The 22556-nt window shown below is 32.9% G+C and overlaps 1 protein-coding gene across 1 annotated transcript in view; it reads right to left on the bottom strand.

The window, feature by feature from the left end:
* Positions 1-2203: 2203 nt before the first annotated feature.
* Positions 2204-22556, bottom strand: part of LOC140443450 (uncharacterized) — a 60457-nt gene continuing 40104 nt past the window's right edge. Inside the window, exons 11-20 of the mRNA XM_072534714.1 lie at positions 22304-22415; positions 18462-18726; positions 17282-17375; positions 15508-15620; positions 14423-14655; positions 13309-13477; positions 11935-12088; positions 8367-8615; positions 4441-4659; positions 2204-2486 (exon numbers count right to left, since the gene is read on the bottom strand). Coding sequence (XP_072390815.1) covers positions 2376-2486; positions 4441-4659; positions 8367-8615; positions 11935-12088; positions 13309-13477; positions 14423-14655; positions 15508-15620; positions 17282-17375; positions 18462-18726; positions 22304-22415 — 1719 coding nt within the window. The 3' untranslated portion in view covers positions 2204-2375. The remainder of the gene's footprint in view (positions 2487-4440; positions 4660-8366; positions 8616-11934; positions 12089-13308; positions 13478-14422; positions 14656-15507; positions 15621-17281; positions 17376-18461; positions 18727-22303; positions 22416-22556) is intronic.

The raw sequence follows: 22556 nt of genomic DNA, 5'->3' as shown, positions 1-22556 counted from the left end.
CATAAGTGGGGGTTACTAGATGACGAATAGATAAAAAGATACTCCTATTTTTACCTTACGTTTTTTTTAAACAATAATTTATGGTCAGAATTTGATTTTTTATCTATAAGTTTTTTCCCTTATAATTTAAATAAACAATATTTATACCATTTTTTTTATATCAAGAATATCTTTATTTTCCCGTTTTTTCAATTAAAATTGATAAATAATTTACGGAGATATTTGCAAAAAAGCAGTTTTTTTGCACTTATTTATAAATTTAATAAATTTTTTTATTAACAAAATAAAATGTTATTAATACATTTCAACATTGAGGAATTAATGTCCTTTAAATTTGTGCGAAATTTCCCCCCGATCGGTCAAATAGTTTAAAAGTTATTCAATTTGTTTATCCCTCGGACTAATTATTTAAACCATTGAACTTGCCCTATGAATGATGCTAGACACATTTAACAAATTTCATAGGATTCTTTAAGACTTATACTATCTCAGAAGTTAAATGAATATTGAGTTTTCATCGAAATTATTTACAAAATAAACGTTTGAAAAAGGGGTATGTTTTTTACTTATAAACAATAGTAATAACTTCTATATTTTTCAAGCTATAGACTTGTACGTACAACCATTAGATACCTGGTAAAAAAACTCACATTTAACAAAAAAATTAACCTTTTATGAACAATACGAACGAAGTTAGCGATAATTTTTTTGTTAATTATATCTCCATTGTTTATAAACATTAAGAAGTAAAATTGGCACAAATTTTGAATGAAAATCTAAACTTTATATTGAATTTTATAGCTACAAAATTTATACAATTTTTCGAAACTTAAAACCTTTCGAAACGAAGTTACTTTCGAAAGATCGACATAGGAAAGTGGAGGGGAAACTGTTTTAGCTCCTCGCTGCAAAATTTAATATTATGGTTACGGATTTATCATTTAAAAGCTTCAACAGTTCTGTAGGAATTTTATCAGGTCCATTTGCTTTTCAATTTTTAGCGTTTCTTATTGCGTATTCTACTTCTTCTTTCAATATGTCTGGCCCAGTTGCATTGATTATCTGAGTTAAGTTGTTTCTATCGTCTTCAAATAATTCATTCAGGTATTCTGTCCATCTTTTTATTTTATTCTCTAGATCTACAATAAGATTTCCATCTTTGTCTTTAAGTTTACCTATTTGGCATTTCTTTATGCTTCGGCAATTAGATGATACGGCAATCATCTAATAAACATCCCAAAATAGTCTCAGAAATTCTACAAACTATTTTTAAATAAAACACAACAATGGATGAAAAAATGGAGAGTCAAATTAAATGAAAACAAATCACTACACTTAACATTTACCACGCGTAGGGAAACATGTCCGACTGTAACTTTAAACGGTACGGGAATCCCACAAGGTGATGAAGCATTGAAGTGATTAAACTGGAGGAAGCATATATTTACTAGGCAAAAACAACTGGGTCATAAGTTGAGCAATATGTATTGGTTGTTAAACAGAAAATCAAAACTATCAACTGAAAATCAAGTATTAATCTACAAATTCATCTTGAAACCAATTGCAATCCCTAATATTGACTAAGTATACGAAGTTGCTTTCCTAATAACATTTTTCCTAAGTTTATATCTTGAGTTAAACCAATATAAATGCCCTGTCTAAGTGTCACAAAGTTCGAATAGCTATGATGATTGCCGACCTCCGCCGCGGAGATGGCACTTGAAGAAGAAGTGTCACCCACAGGTTTACTTTGGTTTTCCTCTCATACTTCTTTCAGGAACTTACAACTCTTGGATGATACATTCTACCTATAACCTCAATATTAGTCACCTATTTCACCCAGAAAATTCTTAAGATGTACCTGTAGAACTACCCTAACTACCTGCAGTTCTAACAGCATACCTCGAAACCTCTCTCTGATACAATGAAGTACAAAAAGCATAACCTACGAGAACTTTTTTAATTTTCGGTGCAATTTTTGTTATGTAACAACCTTCTACTCGCATTAGAAAACTTTTTAAAAAAATATTAATGAAATCAGTATTTTCTTAAGTTATGGTGTGATATACCATAGGGAAATCGGGATTGGTTTTTATATAATAGACATACGCAATATATAATTATTTAAAAATAAACAACTGGACTGAAACGTTATCTAAAAAATAAAAAAGTTTTATAAACAAATGTCTCTTAGTAATTATAAACAAGATTAAATAAAATCTACAATAATTCAATTCAATAAAAAATAAGTAACATTCCTTGTGTAAAACACCTAAATATTTACACAATTATCTATAAACAAACAGAACATATAAAATAAATCAATTAAGATAACTTAGTTTAAATGAGATCTTCTTAGTTTTAGGTATTTTTCTTTATTTTAGTTCTTTAAGGGTAATCTTAAGTGGGTCTATGAAACCGTATAACAGCCTGGCTTCAAATCTCATGTCTGGCTGGTCCCAAGATAATTCAAAATTTCTGATCATCTGCAAACATAAAGCTCATTTAATGAAAGTGAGAGGAATATTATTTAGTCATATTATAGTGCAATTTGAAAAATTCTTCAAACCAATATCAAAAAAAAGTACAGCATCAATTTGCTTTTCTTGAAAGATTTTGAAAACAACAATTATGATAAAGTGTCACTTTATCAGTTTTAAAAGGACCCAATTTAGTATTAGATTAATTCAATCGTGGCGAAGAAACACTGACGTGTGTAAATTTGTCTAAATAACAAATATCACAAAAAGAAAAATAGTGCATGGGAACAAAAATACCATTACCTAGACAACCATATAGGAGGGACAAAGAGCTCTGAAGCCTGGAGAACTATAAAAACGATGAGAACAACGACAAAAAACCAAGTCATAATAAATAGAATACCAGAGAACACATGGGTAGAGCATTTTGAGAACTTATTAACAGAGAGAAGAGAAAGGTTTAAACAGACAAATGAACAAGAGGAAGTAGAAGGAAGAATCGAAATATCAATAGAACAAGTGAAAGAAGCAGTTAAGGGAATGAAATTAAAAAAATCTCCAGGCCCAGGCGGAATACATCCAGAGTTGATTAGGTATGGATCATCAAAACTGTTTGAGATGATCCGAAAATTATTCGAAAGATGCTTAAATGGAGAAGAAGTTCCAGAAGAATGGAGACAATCGTATATCTCTCCAATACACAAGAAAGGCACAAAGATGGATCCTAAAAACTATAGAGGGATCGCAGTGATTGCTACTATAGGCCGACTATACTCAAAAGTACTACGATATTAAAGACAAACAACCCAAAGAACAAGAGGAATTTAGGGCCGGACGCTCCACTATAGATAATATTTTCACATTAAAAATTGCAATGGAAAAACGAGTGCAGAGAAATACCGATCTCCCAACTATGGATAGAAATGGATAACTTGAAAATAAACCCAATTCTTATTAACGCCACTCAAAAATATTACGAACAAAACTTTGCAAGAATTAAAATGGGACAAGAAATCAGCTCTCCTTTTCAAACAACTAAGGGACTAAGACAAGGCTGCTGTCTGTCACCCACCTTATTTAAAATCTATTTGGACAGATCCTTAGTGAAATGAGTAAAAAAATGTAGAAACATGGGAAGAAAACAAGCTATATACACTTTTCTTTGCGGATGACCAGGTAGTAATTGTCGAAGACAGCTACAATCTTAGCTATATGGTAAGAAAACTGCAAGAAGAATATGAAGTGGCAGGTCTAAACATGAATATGACAAAATGTGAATATCTCTCAGTTGGAACAGATGAAATATGTGACCTAGTCTTGGAAGACGACAAAATCAAAGGCGTGCAGTCCTGCAAATATTTGGGGGTCATTTTCAACAAGAAGGGAAATAGCACAGATGAAATCAGGGAAATAATAAACAAGGGCAGAGCAGCGACCCATGCCTTAAACTCTCTTCTCTGGTAAAAAACAATTCGACGAGAAACCAAAAAACACATTTACGGTAGTATAGTCCAAAGCATTACACTTTACGGTTCGGAAGTATGGGACGTCACCAATGCTAATAGAAACAAACTTATAACGACAGAAATGGATTATCTGAGACGAAGCTGCGGTAGATCGAAAATGGAGAGAGTTAGAAACGAACAAATAAGAAACGAAATGAAAATGGAGAGAAATATCAATGATGACATAGAAAGAAAACAATTAATCTGGTTCGGACATGTTAAAAGAATGCCAGAGTACAGATGGCCTAGGAGAGTACTGGAATGGATCCGTCCTGAAAGAAGAAAGAGAGGATGACCACGGAGAAGTTGGCGCAACGATATTGATGAAGCAAATGCTCCCTATTGATTTAATTGGGATTGATACACTATTAAAATGCTTGCACTAAATTGTTATAAAAGTCTTACGACTGTACAAAAATATTAATGATGTTAAAGAAATTTTAGTTCATACTTACATTTGCAATCGCCACTTCCACTTCCAAAGTAGCAAATCTTCTTCCGATGCACGAACGGGCACCATGTCCAAACGGCATGTAAGCGAACGGATGAGCGTTTTTCGCTGAGTACTCGTTACTGACAGATCGTAACCATCTTTCTGGCATGTATCTAGAGGGTTCTTTAAAATATTTGTCTATTAAAGTTGTTGTATAAAAATGCATTGGCACTACATCCGTCTAAAACAAAAAATAAGCATTCTAAAAATCATATGTAGCCACCATAGAGGATGAACATGGAATACGACTTACTTCTTTTGGGTGGTTAGCCGCTCTCATGCAACAACATTCAAAGCAAATATCAATATACTTTAAATTTTGTAAATAACAAAAGTTTGATTTCTTTAAAACATATTAAAATGGATATATTTGTCAGACATATAATAAAACTAAAACTAACAGACTCTGTTGCTAACTGCTAAGTTCTTAATATCAGACTTTGAGACAAAAAAACGTAGAACAATGTATGGGAGTGTATGTGCAATGTATGTACAGAACCACACATTCCTGAGGAAGACATTTGGTCTTGTTGGTGGGAAATAATTTGCTTTGATAATGCAGTTGCTTTTAAATATTTCAAAGGATACGTTGACAAATATAAACGTTAAAAAAAACTTCTTATATAAAAGATATATCCAAGTTAGAGTAAATGGTAATTTGTCGTCAAAAGTGGAATTGGAAAATGGAATTCCTCAGGGATCTGTTATAAGTCCTACGCTATTTATAATTGCCATAAATGATGTTCTACGAAATTTAAAACTTCCACTTAAAGGCCGCTTATATGCTGACGATCTCGTAATAGTTGGTCAAAGCAAAAACTTAAACAACCTCTCACAACTTGCACAGAGTTTCTTGTTAGATATTGAAAAATGGTCAGAGGAAACTGGATTTATCTTTTCAACAACTAAAACTAAATATATAGTATTTTCTAAAAAGAAAGTCAGTACACCAATCTCATTATATCTATACAACCAATCACTACAACAAAAAGATTCACTAAAATTGCTAGGAGTTACTTTTGACAGAAAGTTGAATTGGAAAGAACATATCAATAATCTAGCATGTAAATGTTACAGAAGATTAAATTTACTAAAAATTCTAGCACACAAGAATTGGGGTTCAGACAGGAGTACATTGCTAATTATATAGAGAACTATTATACGATCACAGCTAGACTACGCGGCTATAGCTTACGACTCAGTATCGAAATCAGTACTTAAAAAGCTCGATCCTATTCATAACACAGCACTCAGAATATGCCTCGGAGCCTTTTGTACAACACCGATTGAAAGTTTACTTTGCGAAGCAAATGAATTGTCGTTAAATGATAAAAGAGCTTACCTTAGTCTAACATATGCAACAAAAATTAAAGATAATGCAAAAAATCCTGTCTATAGAAATACTTTTACGGACAATTACCCAAACCTTAATGCAAATCACCGTTCTAATAAACCTTTCTATAAAAGAATAAAAGACCATTTGCATCTGTTTGATATTGTCATACCTGAATGTCTTCCATACACATATGATCATAATCCACCTTGGATTCAAAACATACCATCATATAACTTTGAACTTACGTCATTTGATAAAAACTCCACTAATCCTGATCTAATTATTTCCCATTTTAGAAAAATCATTAGTCGTTATAAAAATCATACCCAGATATACACTGATGGTTCAAAATCATCCGAAGGTGTGGGAGCGTCTGTAGTAACTCCAGAGAAGGTCCTTAAATTCAAACTATCTAATGTTAGTACTATCTATACAGCTGAACTGTATATTATCTTAACAGACTCACTTAGTGCCATACAAAGCATCCGACAACTGTATCCAAAAAACCCGCTTTAAAAAAAAATTAAAACAGTCCTTCTTCAGGCTTATATCAATCATAATGAGATAAATTTAATCTGGATCCCATCCCATATAGGAATAAAAGGCAACGAAACTGCTGACCATAGTGCGAAAGACGCGATAGTGAGTGACGTTTCCGAGATCGTAAACACATCAGTATCAACGGAAATAAAAGTTTATATAAAAAAATCAATCTTAAGTGCGTGGAAAAATAAATGGAATGTGTCGAATTCTAAATTAAAACAAGTGAAACCCAGCATAGAGGCATGGAATGTGTTACCTAAGTCAAGAAGCCAAGAAATAATAGTAACGCGCCTCAGACTCGGACATACTAGGTTAACGCATGATTACTTAATTAAAAAGTGCGAACCGCCGCGATGTGAAACGTGTAATACGACACTAACAATAATGCACCTACTATGTGAATGTCCCATCTACAATCAACAACGAAGCAATAACAAGATACCAGGAACACTTATAGAAGCTCTAGGTGCAGACTGTAACTTTAACAATACTCTGAATTTCTTGAAAGACATTAACAAGTACCACAATATTTAATAAACCAAATTGTATTGAAGTAATTGTACCAAATGGAATCCACTAATTTTTCGCTAATGGCCATTTGGTCGATGCGATTTTCTAAATAAAATAAAAAAAAATATAAACGTTTTTATTCTAACAATATTGCCTGTTTAACTCCTTGTTGACTCGTTGCACATACTTGACATGCACAGATAGTGCCAACTCTTAACATTAAAAAGAAACAATTTAGAATTGTAATACGAACACCCTTCTGCAATTCTATATTAACTTAACTACAAAACTATTATAACTAAACAACATTTAAGAGTTCCCAAAAATACGAAAAATTTAGCTTTTGACAATGACTTTATAAAAATGTCAACTTGTTGCTGATCAGACGGTACACTTTAAAGTAATGAGTTCCTTTTCCAAACAATATTTAATTATCTAAAGCATTCTTCTTCTAATTCATTTTCCTTATTCTATTTCCACTCTTCATCGTTAGTTGTTAGTTTATCAAAGTCTACATTCACTGCTTTACCAATTAGTTCTTCTTTCTCTGTATCAATTTGGGTACGTTTTTTCAATTATTCCTTTTTTGTCAATTACTGGGGCTATTTAGCAGGCTAATTAGTTGGGGTAGATATTGTAATATTAGTTTCTTCCTTCTATATCCCTAGCCATTCTACATATGTTCTTTTGCACATCTTTTAGTTCTTGTCGAATGTCTTGGTTTTCTTTTATGACTACTTCATATTTTTTATCAATGATATGGTTTTGATATCTCATTTGAGAGATAACCAAACACAACACACGTGTACAAAATTTAAGCCTGCAATTTACCTAAACTCAAGAAGAATTAAGAAGATATTCCTAGTCATATTCATATCCAGCACTTTATTAAACAGCTACAAAACTTTACTTACCCCCTTTGGCACTTGGTAACTTATAAAAATGTCAACTTGTTGCTGATCAGACGGTACACTTTAAAGTAATGAGTTCCTTTTCCAAATAATATTTAATTATCTAAATCATTCTTCTTCTAATTCATTTTCCTTATTCTATTTTCACTCTTCATCGTTATTTGTTAGTTTAGCAAAGTCTATATTCAACTGCTTTACCAATTAGTTCTTCTTTATCTATATCAGTTTGGGCACGTTTTTTTATTTATTCATTTTTTGTCAATTACTGGGGTTATTTAGCAGGCTAATTAGGTGGGGTAGATATTGGCATATTAGTTTCTTCCTTCTATATCCCTAGCCATTCTATGTTCTTTTGCACATCTTTTAGTTCTTGTCGAATGTCTTGGTTTTCTTTTAAGACTACTTCATATTTTTTATCAAGGATATGGTTTTGTGGTTCCACCATTCTCATTTGAGAGATAACCAAACACAAGACACGTGTACACAATTTAAACCTGCAATTAACCTAAACTCAAGAAGAATTAAGAAGATATTCCTAGTCATATTCGTATCCAGCACTTTATTAAACAGCTACAAAACTTTACTTACCCCCTTTGGCACTTGGTAACCGCTAATTATCATGTTCTTTGTAGTAGTTCTGAGACCTCCGATAGCAACTGGGGCAATCCTATTACTCTCTTTTACGGCAGCTTTTAAGTATTGCATTTCAGACAATTTGTCAGCTGTTATCACTGTGTCTTTTTCTGGAAGATATTTTAAAACTTCTTCACGAAGTATGCTTTGCTTCTCTGGATTCCTGGCCAGAAAGTATAGCACCGCTCCAAGTGTCTTTCCCGTCTGAAACGGATTTTTCATTTAATATTATCAAAAAAAAAAAGAAAAATGTAAAGTTAGAATAAAATTAGTACGACATTATAGTTGGAGGGACTATGTTGATAGAATGAACCAAGAAATAATAGTAAAATTGTCAATATTAGCTAATAACACTGAATAATTAATTCACGAAGTGGTGTTAAGGTATTATTATAAAAGGAATTGAATTTTATAACTTAAACATCATAGTTTTTAAATATCAAAAATGTAATTCAAAGTTAATCAAACTGCATTTAAAGAGTTTTCACCCATATACATATTTAATGACTTTCTAACATGTACATCCAGATAGTACTGATGATGGAAGAGTCATTCCGCAAGCGTTCTGTGATGTAGCCCGATAGGGTTCTTTATTAATAAACCTTGTATAAAGGAAAATTTTTTTTAATAACAATTTTTTTGGAGAATGATTTTGGAAGTGATTGTAACTGGGCATATCAGGCCCAGTGGATCAAATATCTTTGCAATCGAACATAAAATGTATATCTTTTTGTTGTTTGCAGAGTTCCAAGCTAAGCCAAGAGTTTTTTCTTGTGGTTCAGTACTAATCTGCATGATGATTCCTCTTCAGAATCAGTAATGCTTTTGTCATTGGATTTCCACTTGTAGAATAATTGTTGTTGAGACAATTAATGAACAACTGCAAACCTTTAGTCTTATTTAAGCGTTCAAAAGTTGTTAATCTTTGGAAAGATTCACAAGAGTAAATATTCTGTTGGTTGTTACAGAAAACGCATTTTTTTATGTGTTGGAAAGAAAAGATTTTGTTTTTTTTTTGTTTTAAGTTTTTTTTGTTTTTTATTAGATTTATTTACAGACTGTTTTTGTTTTTAAGTCTCTAAAGATTGTAACATTCGACATTTATCTTTCAAAAATTCAGTTAAGTGAGACAGGGTGCGAATTTCATTTGCATTAATTTTGTTTTCCCAGGAGTGTCTATTAGCATTATCAAATTTGTTGTTCATTAAGTAAGGGTGTTGTTGAATGGGAAAGTGTTTGGTAGGACGGTTTCCAAAACTTCCAAAGCGTTTAACTGTTTTTGTAATCCATTTAAAAGTCCCAGTAAAGATTTTACGTGAAAATTTATTGTTGTTTTTATCGGGTATTTGTAAGGAACTGATTGTTTCCGCAGCATCACCTTTCAAGGAAAGTCGCATCATATGTCCAAAGAAAACGAAGAACATCTCTGCCAGCTTTATGTATCTCAATCTGTAAAAAGGCTTTGCGAATATCAGAGATTACACCGATTTCTTGTTATTCGAATCTTAATAAAATAGTAGGAATCAATTCAATCAAGTTAACCTCTCTTTTCAAGGCACGGATTTAAACAAAGTTTGTCTTTTTCCTTAGATGAAGCATCAAAAATTGATCTGATTTTTATAGATGCTCCATTTGGCTTAATTACTGGCCTATGGGGGTAAATAATAACCTTCTCGGCTTAGCTGCTCTTCAAACACTTCCTCAATTATATTTTTATCCAGCCACTCCTTAAATATTTAGCCGTAGGCTTTAAGATATCCATCTTTGGTCATTTTCTTCAACGTGATATCCAGCCTTTTCTTAGCCATTTGGTAGTTGCTGTAATGCTGGATGTCCTTCTAACCAAAGCAGTCTGGTTTTATATCGTCCTTTAGAATCTATTGAATCGTCTCAAAGAAAAGTTGTTTTGCCGCTAAGGCTATTTCTTTTCTTATCTTCCTTTTTGCTGGAGCATTGGTGCCCAAAGCGTCTAACTTCCAAAGCTGCCTAATCGACGCGTTGCTAATAAAAAGTGAAATATCTTCGGTATAGTTGTCCGGTTGATCTAAATGTATTTTTCCCATCAGGGTCTTGCCCAGTAAGGTTTCTACAGCTACCAGTCGATATCTTAAAACATGCCTTCTTCGGGGCCTTGCTGCAATATCTACACCTATTAAAATCTCTATAAGAGACGTATCACCGGAATCTGTTATCTCTATATCTGGTATCCTGAGTTCTTCCATCTGGAGAGCATTAAATACGGAAGAAGTATCGCTACAGATAACGGGTTGATCTAGCGCATCAAATGTGCAGCTGTAGTTGTTATAACTCAAGATAGCATTATAACATTCATGTTTTTGTGCTAGTTCGCTGCCTCCAAATAATACATGCACAAGGTTAATCTTGAGCTTACATTGATAACCCAACAATCTAGCAGTAGACTTCAGAATGTATGTCTTTCAAGATCCGGTATCTATTAAAACACGCGCAACTCGCGTTTTGCCTAAGTAGTTCATTTCGACAAAGTTTGCAAAAAAACATTTTTAGTAGCACTGTTAGCCAGCGACTGATTTATTTTCGGCACAGCTTCACCATCATTCTCTATCTGTTTTCCTCTTGCTTTTTTACTTTGTTCATCTATAGATCTTTGTACATTAAAGGCACATGTGATTTATTTATGACAAAATAAACAACTTAATTGACTGCGGCATTTTCGAGATTGTTGTCTGATTTTTAAACAGCAAAAAACAAGCACCTATTTCTGTCAAAATATTCACTTTTTGGTCATAAGTTAACCAAGCTTTGAAACAGTGGCTGTTTTCGTGTGAATTTTCACAAAAAATACATCTATTTATTGTGCTATGAGAGTTTATTAAACCCATAGCAGAAGGAAACTGGGCTCCATTTTCTTTATTCATCGTTATTGTCGGACCATTCCGTTTAAACTTACCAGACTTAGCACCAGATAGGTCGAAACCCTCGTCCGTTAAGAAAACGTGCTGCTCATTGTCGACTTCGTTTTTCAAAAATTGCAATAAGCTTTAGAGACGATTTTCGATAGTAGAGATTCCGGCAGTTTTAATCGAAGTCTGTGATCCAATACCTCCTGGTAATCGCTGCATACTATTAATAAATCTGAATGTAGACACGATTCAACTAAAGGAAATAACAGCCGCGTATTTGTCCGACTTTATACCTAATGTCTCCAACGCCCTAAACTGAGTTGCCAACTTATCATATAATAAAGAAATATCTAATTTATTGCTAGACGAAGTATTATTATTATTACTAACTTGAGCGAATAACCCGAAAACTATCCACTAGTTACCTAGTTCTACCACCCGGTACAGTAACTTGAATTAAATACTCAATATATATATATATATATATATATATATATATATATATATATATATATATATATATATATATATATATATATATATATATATATATATATTATGCACAATCTCAAATAGCTTGCCTGTAAAAAATGGGATAATATAACCTTACTTTTACCCTCCTCTTAAAATATTTTAGTTACCGTGTCAACTCCCGCTGTAAACATATCCATAGTCATAATAAATGCCGTTTCCTTGTTCACTTTTGTTAAACGCTGCAGTACGCCAAACTCACCATCCGGTACCTTTTGATTTTTAAATTTTTCTGAAGATTCATCAATCATTCTTGATAGGACACTAAAATGAAACAAAAGCAGTTATTAAAGCCAGTCTTACTGGAGTACCTACCAGTGCTTAGCGAGGACAGCGCTGGGCAGGTACGTTTACACGTATCCAGTAGCTGGTACTAGTCTCACTGACACGCCAGTCCCTACTTGGAGAAGTCAGTCGTTTGTTTTATTGTCAGTGTCGTGTTATGTTTGCAAAAATGTACGTCAGAGACGATGTTTTTACACGTGTCTACAACCGCTGGCACGGGATTGGAGTGGAGGGGACCACAAAATAGACCAGCGCTGGCAGACAGCTCTCGTCTGACGCAACACGCAACAAAGTGTTTACGTGATGCCACTACCAAGCCAGCACTGTCGTGCCAGTGCAAATGGCGCCAGTTACTGGATACGTGTAAACCTGCCTTAATCGTCAAATCTAGGAACGACTTTCGAAATCTTACTTACGAAATATATTAGTAGAAGTAGACAATTCGACGTATAAACCTCGGTTGGTACAGTCTACGACAGAGTTTTCTTGAAGAACAGTGACAGTGGCATGAAATGGAATTTAAATCAAAATTGAATCGAAGAGTTCTGTCCGGGCAAAGTCCAGAAATTATAGCGAATGTTATGTATTTTATTCAAGACGAAAAGGGCAACGTAGCTCTAATATACTTAAAACAAGTTCAGAAACTTGTTACAACAGCAACAAGTGTAGATATAAGCACCATAAAAGCAATTTCGAGGGAAATGAAGTCCATAGATGAAGGTATGGCATCATCATTTAGTACTCCACATAAAAAAATAGGCCAGCTTTAAAATCTAAGTGGGATGAGTGTGACAAAGGGATACTTTGTAGATTTATAGTTTTTGACCTACAAAAAAAAGTTTCCAAGTCTACGACTAGTATACAGAAAAATTGTGTTTAAATACAACTACAATGTATCGCATGAATCTTTGAAACAATACATAAGGAATATAGGGTTTTTATTTCTAAAATTTCACTTTATCACTTTATCATGTTTAGCTCTAGAAACGACTTTATTGTAGACTATAAAGCAGATATAAAGGTCTTGGTTAATAACTTGGAATAATAATATTTAAAGCAAATATAGTTTCTTGTACCCACACCGATACGGAAGCTTAAATTCGCGTTACCCATCCCTACCAATTAATATTTGACCAAGAATTGTTTAAATTTTTTTATGTCAACTGCACAAAATAAGAAAGAATTATTTTTCTACTCACTCATTTATATAGTCAAGATTATCAGCATATTCTTTAAACCTCTTGGAGGGAAGATACTTCCAATATGGTGGCAGGTGTTCTAAATAGAAGGTTTGATCGAAGAACTTCAATACAGCTAGAACGAATTTGTTGGTTTCTGAATTTTTGTCTGTATGTGCATCAAGAGCCCCTAAAAACGTGATCTTCATAAATAAATGTTAATTAAGAACATCAAGAAGAAGAAAAACTATCTGACTTGACAATGGCTAGTGTGACCTTGCCAAAACAGTGGTTTCTCTATAAATCCATTTCAGAATTTATTCCTCCTTGGGTAACAATGTCTTCAACTAAAAGAAAGTTTTTAAGTGGAAGAAAAAATATCGGTGATAGAAGCATCTAATAAAAAATAATTATAGTGTTCGAGTTTTGGCCGGGAAGTTTCAAATAGGAAAAAATCAAGTTAGTGACATTTTAAATAAAAAGGCCGATTTAAAAAAGTGGTATAGTGAAAGTGGAAATGTTCCAACAAAAAAATAGGATTAAAACTGAAGGTGTTGCCATCGATGCTATAGTATACGATTGGTCTTGTAAAGTGAGAAGTAAGAATATTCCATTATCTGGAACGATAATAAAAGAAAGAGCTTTAGAGGTGGTGAAATAACTTAATTTGAATTTTAAAGCTTCTAATGGCTGGCTTGACAAGTTTTGCTAAATACATAACATTAAATTTAGAGCAATTTTTTGTAGAAACTGCAAATGCTAACTTTGACGACGTTTCAAAATGGCAAAGAAAACTGCAAAATTTATTAAGTGGCTATTTACCTGAATCGAAGATGATAAAAAAGATTTTAACAGCACAGCCGGTGGGAATAAGAGATGGGTGCAGACCAAAGTTGAGGTGTATACACGGGATAACACAGGATGCTGAGAAGATCGGTGTTGCTAACTGAAAAATCGAAGCAATGGACAGATCAGAATGGCGCAGAAATTTTGAGACGGTCAAGGCCTTTTAAGGACTCTAGCACCATGATGATACCTTATTTCAAAGTACAGTCACTCTTTGAATGCCAAAAATATGTATTTTAAATAAATAGCGAAATTGATGATTGTGATAAAATAAGGAAATATACGATACCTAATTGTCTGTTTAAAGCAATAATCGCAACTGACTCCAATGCCCATTTATACAGATCTTTCTCAAAATCTTCGGATGTTGTATTAGTCCCACTACTTTTCATGCGATATGCAATAAGCTTCATGAGGTCCTTAGCTGTTCCATCCATTCTCGTGGTGTATTGTTGAATTGTTTTAGGTTGCATTAGTATTGGATTTACGATAGTTCTTAACTTATACCATTCCTCACCTTGCCTAAAATAACACACAGTTATCATTTTATGTGTTTCCGTTTATCGCTTGAACGTTTATTGAGTGCGCAGCGAACGCATATCTCTTTACATCACAGACAAGAAACGTTTTATTAGACTGTTCTTACATAAAACGAACAAAGCAAACATGTAAGCCAAGCAAATCTGTTTAAATTCAAATGTGTTTGTAATTTAGATACAGATATCATTATTCAACCAATCATGGCCATTGCTGGACATAGGTATCCCTCAATCTCCTCCAATGTTCCCTACACTAGGCCCCTTATAGCCAGTTTCCCGCTACTATTTTCAAGTTTATTAAGTGCCCTGACCAGTTTCACTTTTGTGTCGTGATTTTTTCGTCAATCTTCATCTGCACAGTGCTGAATGACTCGTATATCGGCAGTCTAGTAGCAACGCGTGACTGAGAGTTTTGGTAACACTGATCTGCATAAGCCAAACGTTCCGTTCCTAATCTAAAATAAAGTATAGTTATTTTCATAATTTGTCTGTTTATTTGTTGTTGCCTTCTCTCTTCTCATTATCTTTAAACTTTTGCATACGAAAATAATTTCCTTTCAAGGAAAGAGTAGCATAGGTAGAAGAAGAATGTTCTGGCTGAAAAACCTCAGAGAATAGTTTGGATGCAGCTAAAGTGAACTCTTTCGTGCTGTAGTGGCAAATGTTAGAATAGCAGTGATGATTGCCAACCTTTGTCGCGGAGATGGCACTCAAAGAAGAATATGAAAAGAAATCTTAAAGCATAGGAACCATATTTCGTATGCTTAAAATTGACGATCCCGACTGTTGATTATCACTACACTCTATTTACAGTACATACAAAAAATAAACTTACAATAAAGCAATTCCTAGGTTCCCTTTAAAGAAATCTTTTCTTAGTTTACTTCGATAATAAAACATGGCGTCCATAATGAATCTGGAAGGGAAAGGGCCGCTGTTGCGAAGTATCTGTAAAAATAATATTCTGTAGAAATATACTGTAGACATAATCGTACAAGACGAAGAAATACATCTTATAGGGGGCAGTACGCAGTGTTAGTATGCTGCGCTAAAATATTTTAGCATGTACCTACTTAAAAATTTCTCAGTGATTTTAGGGTTTCACAAGAAAATCATAACGGTGGACAAATCGATGTGCATTTATTCTAGGTCAAACGACAACTTCTTAAAACTAAACTATTTTATATTGTGTATATTAATCTCTGTCTCAAAAAGAAAACAAGGTTATAGCTGATCGAAAGTAGACTTTTATTCATCGAATACAAAAATCGAAAGATCTTACAAAAATATTTAAAATGATTACAGGTAAAATTGATTTGCATGAAAATTAAGGTAAGTTATAGCTAAAATATAAGTCCACTTATACTTTTTGTGACGTAGAAAAAGTATCAAACTTACCTCCGTCAAAACCACCTAGCTTGAAACTATTCGTTGTTTAGTTATAATTTACTTCATTTATTTACAAACATTGCATTCTAAAAGTTTAATTGGCTTAGAAGGTTTAGTTTTGAAAAAAAAAATATTGAAAAAAGGGCTTGAAGATGGAGCTAAAGACATGCGAATACAACCTTTAAGCAATCATATCTCATTTAATTTTTAGTACATAGAAATAAAAAAAAATTAAAATCTTTAGTAAAAAAACTGTTTTTCTTCAAACGTCAAATAATGGTGACATTACTTATCTAACTTGATCCTGTCAAAGTTTGATGTCTCCGCCGGCAGCAGTTTTTTTTCCCATTTCTTTACGGCGGAGGGAAACATGTCATGGCAACAATATGAAACATGTCACAAAGCAACAATACAAATGTCATTAACAACAATTAAACAAAACAAAAAGTACAATTAGTTAATGAGGCATTTTCAAAATTGAAACCGTGCAAAAATGTTCCCGACTCTTGATACGCATTGGTAATTGTTGATGATACTGATGGTCGAGAACAACTTTCAGCAATAATTCCCGATGTTGGCGAATCATGAGGGTTTAAAATTTTTTGAGCATTATCGTTCTTATCGAACTTGGAGGGCCCCAAACGTGCTACTGCATCATTAGCCGCGGATTCAATTTCGTTTAGGTTTTCCATTTTCGCACTAAATTTGCGCTTGCGGTTGCAACAACAATAAGCTGTCTTTAATAATTGCAAACAACTGTCAAACAACTGTAACCAGGGAGACGCAAATCCCACCGACGACTTAATTATTTTAATTTCTAACATCTAGACGACTTTGATAGTTGTCACAGTTAATTTCGAGTAAAAATAGCGTATGAATTGTACTATTTATGGTTGAAAATTGCTACTTTTGAAGAAAAAATAGTATACTTTATTCGGCAAAGAAGCGACTTTTCTTGACTTGCCCGGGCGAATATCGGGCGCGTCAAGAAAAGTCATGCTTCTCCGCCTCATAAAGTAATATACTATTATTGTATTTTAACATTTGTTCTGTATCTTTTTTAGTTGTTGAGTTATTTTGAAAAAAAAAAGGGAAATAAATGCACCTCGTGCTTCTTTAACATTCTGAGCAAAAATCGTGAAAGAATGGACTATTAAAAGATATAATAAAAGTGATATAAATAAACTCTTATACGAAGGTTATTATATATACATACTCACATACTCCATATCATCTGGATCATACAGGAATATCTTATCTCTGCGTCCCCATATTCCTCCTAAACGTACTACATCTCCATACCGTCGTTGAAATCTTAAAAATTTATTTTATAATGTAATAAAACAATATTTTTTGTTTTTACTATTTTTTTTATTGCTGCATTTTCGACTTGTTTTAGTGTTTTTTGTTGCAGTTTTTCATTTTGGTCTAATGCGTTCTTCGCTATTTAATTTTAGATTTATATGGAAAGAATATCACATGAATAGGCTAACCAAATTTAACCCGCTTTGAACATTCCTTGCTGAATAAATAGTATGTAATTAGTTGCAAATAGAGTGTGATCAAGATATCAAACGAGAAATGGATCAAGCACTCCGAAAAATTAAGAAAGAAAAAGGGATTTTACCAAATGATATTTGTGAGGAAGTGTGGAGAGCATTAGGAGAGATAAGAACAAGTTGGTTAATAGGCATTATGGAAGTTCGACAAAGGCTGGTGCCTGTTAATAAAAATAAGGGAGATGTACAACAATGAATAAACTACAGGACCATAAAACTGCTTAATCACACCATGAAAATATGGGAAGGAGTAATTCTTAGAGGGATTTATGCAATAAAGAAAAAAACGCTTATATGGTATTCATTGATCTTGAGAAAGCATTAGATAGAGTTCCTCGAGAGATTCTGTGCTGGATACTCAATAAAAAAAGGCGTCCCCGGTGAATATGTAAGGATTGTGAGAGACATGTACAAGGAAGTAACAACTAGTATTAGAAAGGTGTGGGAGAGAATGATAGATTTCATGTGAAAGTAGGGTTAGCACCAGGGCTCAGTGCGTAGTCCTTATTTATTTTTATTAGTGTTAGATAAATTTACAGCGAAACTACAGGTAGCATTCCCAATGTTGGGCAGTTAAAAAGAAAGGGAAACACCGAAATGAGAGCGGATGAGACGAAAACGAGAATAGATGGAAGGAGTTTGATATTGATATGACCTAAGATACAAACTTATGGAGAAATGTAATTGGGGAAGCTGACCCCACATAGGAATAAAGGTAAATAGAATGATGATGATGATGAATTGTAAATATATTGTAATTCACAACAGGTTATAGGTCTACTCATACTCATGATCTACAGGGTTTTATAAGTCAAAATAATGTTAGTGAAAATATACTTACAGTAGGAAAAGTTTATCCGTATTTATATTATGAAGCTCTGCTCCAGGAAAAAACCTCCACATATTTCCCAGCACCGGCAAAGGTTTCGGTCCAGGTATGCTCTCAAACGGTTTGGCATTTTTCCATCCCTCTGGAATCGCTTCATCATTGTGAGCACTTGCCAAATTTTTATAAAAATTTTCTCGGTTGGGCGCTGTGGAATATTTGGTGGCTTGGCAAAGTGTTGAAAATTTCAACCGAAGAGCGCGTTTTAACAGCATGACGGCTTGTAAGATAGTGATAAAAATACTAAAATACCTAATTGTTGACAATGGTCAAGATTCAAGGTCATTTTAAACAACAAATTTTGTTTATACTGACGGATAAATTCTCTGGTCACCTTCAAAAAAATACATTAATTATTTTTAACAAAGAAGGTATCTACACTTTTGTTTGTTTACTTATTAAATGTTGCGAATATGATAATATATCTTTTGAATGCAATATTTAACATAAGGTTTATTATAACAAAAATATCATCCTTTAGATGATACACTAGGCTCCGACCACTTTCCTATAAGTACAATATTAACAGGGCGATATAAGGTTTGTTCCAACCAACATACAATAACCGTTTCTGTAATCGTTCTTGAACTAAACCCTATTCATTCTACAAATGCCCAATCGTCAATAGAACCACGTGTAAGCCAAACAGGGTCGTACTGATGTACGACCTATGTATCATACGATTTTTAAAAATATTTACTTTTGAAACTGTTAGTGTAAAAATTTCTTGAAATTTAATCATTATATCACAATTAAACTAAACTCTAAAAAATAACATGACCAGTAAATAACTTAACAATAACTATAACACAATATATTAACTTAAAAATCAACACGATACAATTAGAATTTAAAATGATGGCGAATTGGGATCTGTAACATGAGAATCTGTCTCGCTTACGGTAATAAATTATATTTTATCGCCTCTTGACGAATGAGACGGCGAATATCAACACGTGCTCATGTTTACTGATGGGAATTTGGTAAACGAATACACATTTCGTTCTATGCGCAGACGCCGACTTGTCACCATTTCGAGAACGGTGATATCAAAGAATATAGACGCTTATATAAGCGTCTATATTCTATATATATTCTATATATATATAAGCGAATATATAAGCGTCTATATTCTTTGGTGATATATTGAACGAAGTTGGAACGCTTTCGGAACTGTTTGTGAGTGATTAAAAATGGATAATAAATTAGCTGGTAAGTTAAATACATGTGATTATTTTTATATTATAAATACTTATATTCACAGTTACAGTTATTAATTAAATATTGTGTATATATGGGATTAGGCCAACAATTAACCTCGAAATCGAAACGACAAATTTTAGTAAGTCAAAAATGAAATTTTAATTACAATCAATTGTAGCTTAATCCCATATATAAATACAATATATAACCTAGACATGCCACAAGAAAACAGTTTCAAAACCTTTATTAAATCAAAAAAACGTACATTGAAGTAAAAACTACTAAAACTAATGTATGATGGTATATTAAAATGTATATTTTAATATACATTTCATACCATACATCCGAAGTTTTTAATTCAATGTAAGTTTTTTCAAAACTATGGTATACAGCCAACCACTGGGTTTCCCATTTTACTTTCTTTCTTATTAAATCAGTTACAATTAGAATATTTATTTTTAGAGTTACAAGAGTATGTGGTAATCAACACCACATCCACTACAACCCCTGTTTCGTCTGCTGTATTAGGATTGGGGACAGAATTTAAATGGAGCGTCAATCAAACAAAACAACTTATAGATTTTTACAGCAAATACAGAAAACTGGTGGGCACATTCCAAATAAAAAATGTAAAAATGTTGTGGCAAAGGATTGCGGAAGAACTTTGTAAGATCAATATATTGGTAACTTCCAACAACTGTCACAACCGATGGAAGGTACTAGAACGAAACTACAAAAAGTTTGTGGATGACCAGAAGAAAACAGGTAAGATTCTAAAGAAAACAATTTCATATTTTTGTTTGAGGGAAAGATTTAGGTAGTAAAACAAAAATCCAATCGGTTTTTAACAATATAATTTAGTGATTGTGTTTTATTTTAGGTAGAAGTCGAAAATTTTTTGAGTATCAACTTGAAATGGAAGCAATATTTGGGAAGAAGAAAAATGTACATCCAGAAATTTTATTATGTAGCAACACAGTGGACACATCATTCGAGGTAGAATCTGAAACAACTATAACAGAGGAAAAAGAAACTAATCAACCTTCGAGTTTAATCGATAACATATCGCCAGAAATATCTTTACCCTCCAAATCGACACCATCTCGCAAATTTAAAATAGCAAAAAGAAACACTTCTCAGTTAGAAAAATTGAGATTAGATCGCAAATTGTATTATGAGGTAAGGTTAGAAATTGAAAGACAGAGACTAGAAGAAGCAAAGAGAAGAACCAAAGTAATGGAAGAAAGGAATGAGATCATGAAAACGTGGAAGTGTAAATGTCAATTTAACTCTGCAACCAATTAAAACACTGTTGTTTTCAATATTTTTTAATAAAGTACATACAAAAGTATATTTTTGACAGCGGTCAAATAAAGATTTTTTATTTTTCTAATATCTGTCAAATAAAACAAAGTTTTTTTATATTTCTAATGAATTGCAGATTCTGTCCCTTATTACAGTGACTCCTACATCTTCTTCGACTTCTGCATGATTATCTACTTCAACTAGATGATTTTGTGCAAATTGTAATTGCACATCTGGCTCCCTAATAATGTTCACTAAAAATTCTTCTTCAATCGCTATGTTATGAAGTACACACGCTGCCGTTATAAAATGTACTATAATTCTTGTATCTCTTAGTTTTATATGATAAAGTTGGCGAAACTTTTGTTTGAAGATTCCAAAACAATGTTCAATTATGTAGCGATTCTTTGATAATTTTAAATTATAATTAATTTGTCTCCTTGTTAAATTACCTCTAATTGTCTTTCTAAGGTGTAAGTAAATTAGTTTGTAACGGATATCCACTATCTCCCAAAAGAAAATATCTACCGCATTTTATTTCCAAATTGTTTTTTAAAGGAGAGTTTCTGAACACCCGGCTATCATGCACAGATCCGGGATAACCTATAAAAACATCTATAATTTTTCTTCTATAATTACATACAGCTTGCATCTACAAAAAAATAAAGTTTTTGAAATTGTTAACTACCTAAAGTAAACTAACCTGGATTGAATAAAATCCTTTTCGATTTATGTACGAGTCCGGGTCATTTGCAGGTTTATCTATTTTAATGTGACATCCGTCTCTCGCACCTATCACATTCGGAAATCCATTATTTCTAAAATATTGTTCACTAATAGATTTTTCATTTTCATCTGGCCATTTAATAATGTCTATGGATAGGTTACTGAGAAACAAGGAAAGACGGTCGTATAATTCTATTAACGGAACTTATAGTCACGTTAAACCGATCACCGACATCTCGGAAACTTGCAGTTTGATGTCCTATATACCATAAATAGATAAGGACCTAAAATGTGCCATTTATAAATGTGTTACATGTCTAAAATAACATACACATAAGTTATTGTAGGTACCTGATGTAAAGCAGAAATGTTCCCATACTTTCCAGCTTGTTTATGAAAATCATGGCTTGCTTCATAACATTCACTTATATTTTCCACAATACCCCTCGACACTCTGAAATGCTCAAAAAAAACTTCTGGGGAGTATTGTTGTACTGTGTCATCTGTAATTTTATAATTTAAATTGCTAAATATTTTTTAATTTAATATTGGTTCATTCTTACCTAAATAATTTTCATTTTTTACCCTTGATTCTTGTAAAATGACCTCCATATCGTCATCGCTTGTCTCTGTATCGGATTCTAAATCACTATAATCCTCGTCGTCAAACATGTTCTTAAAAATTAAAGCGGTATCTTATAATTATATCTTTACTTTCTTCAAACACAATCACAAACTCCAAAACCTAAAATCAGCTCTAGCAATATGTTAACAAACGATATACACGTACTACGCAAGTCAGTCCCCAGTTCCACT

This window comes from Diabrotica undecimpunctata, chromosome 6 (genome assembly GCF_040954645.1).
Source record: "Diabrotica undecimpunctata isolate CICGRU chromosome 6, icDiaUnde3, whole genome shotgun sequence".
Lineage (NCBI taxonomy): Eukaryota > Metazoa > Arthropoda > Insecta > Coleoptera > Chrysomelidae > Diabrotica > Diabrotica undecimpunctata.
The sequence above is the reverse complement of the archived record's forward strand: the minus strand, read 5'-3'. Positions and strand labels throughout refer to the sequence as shown.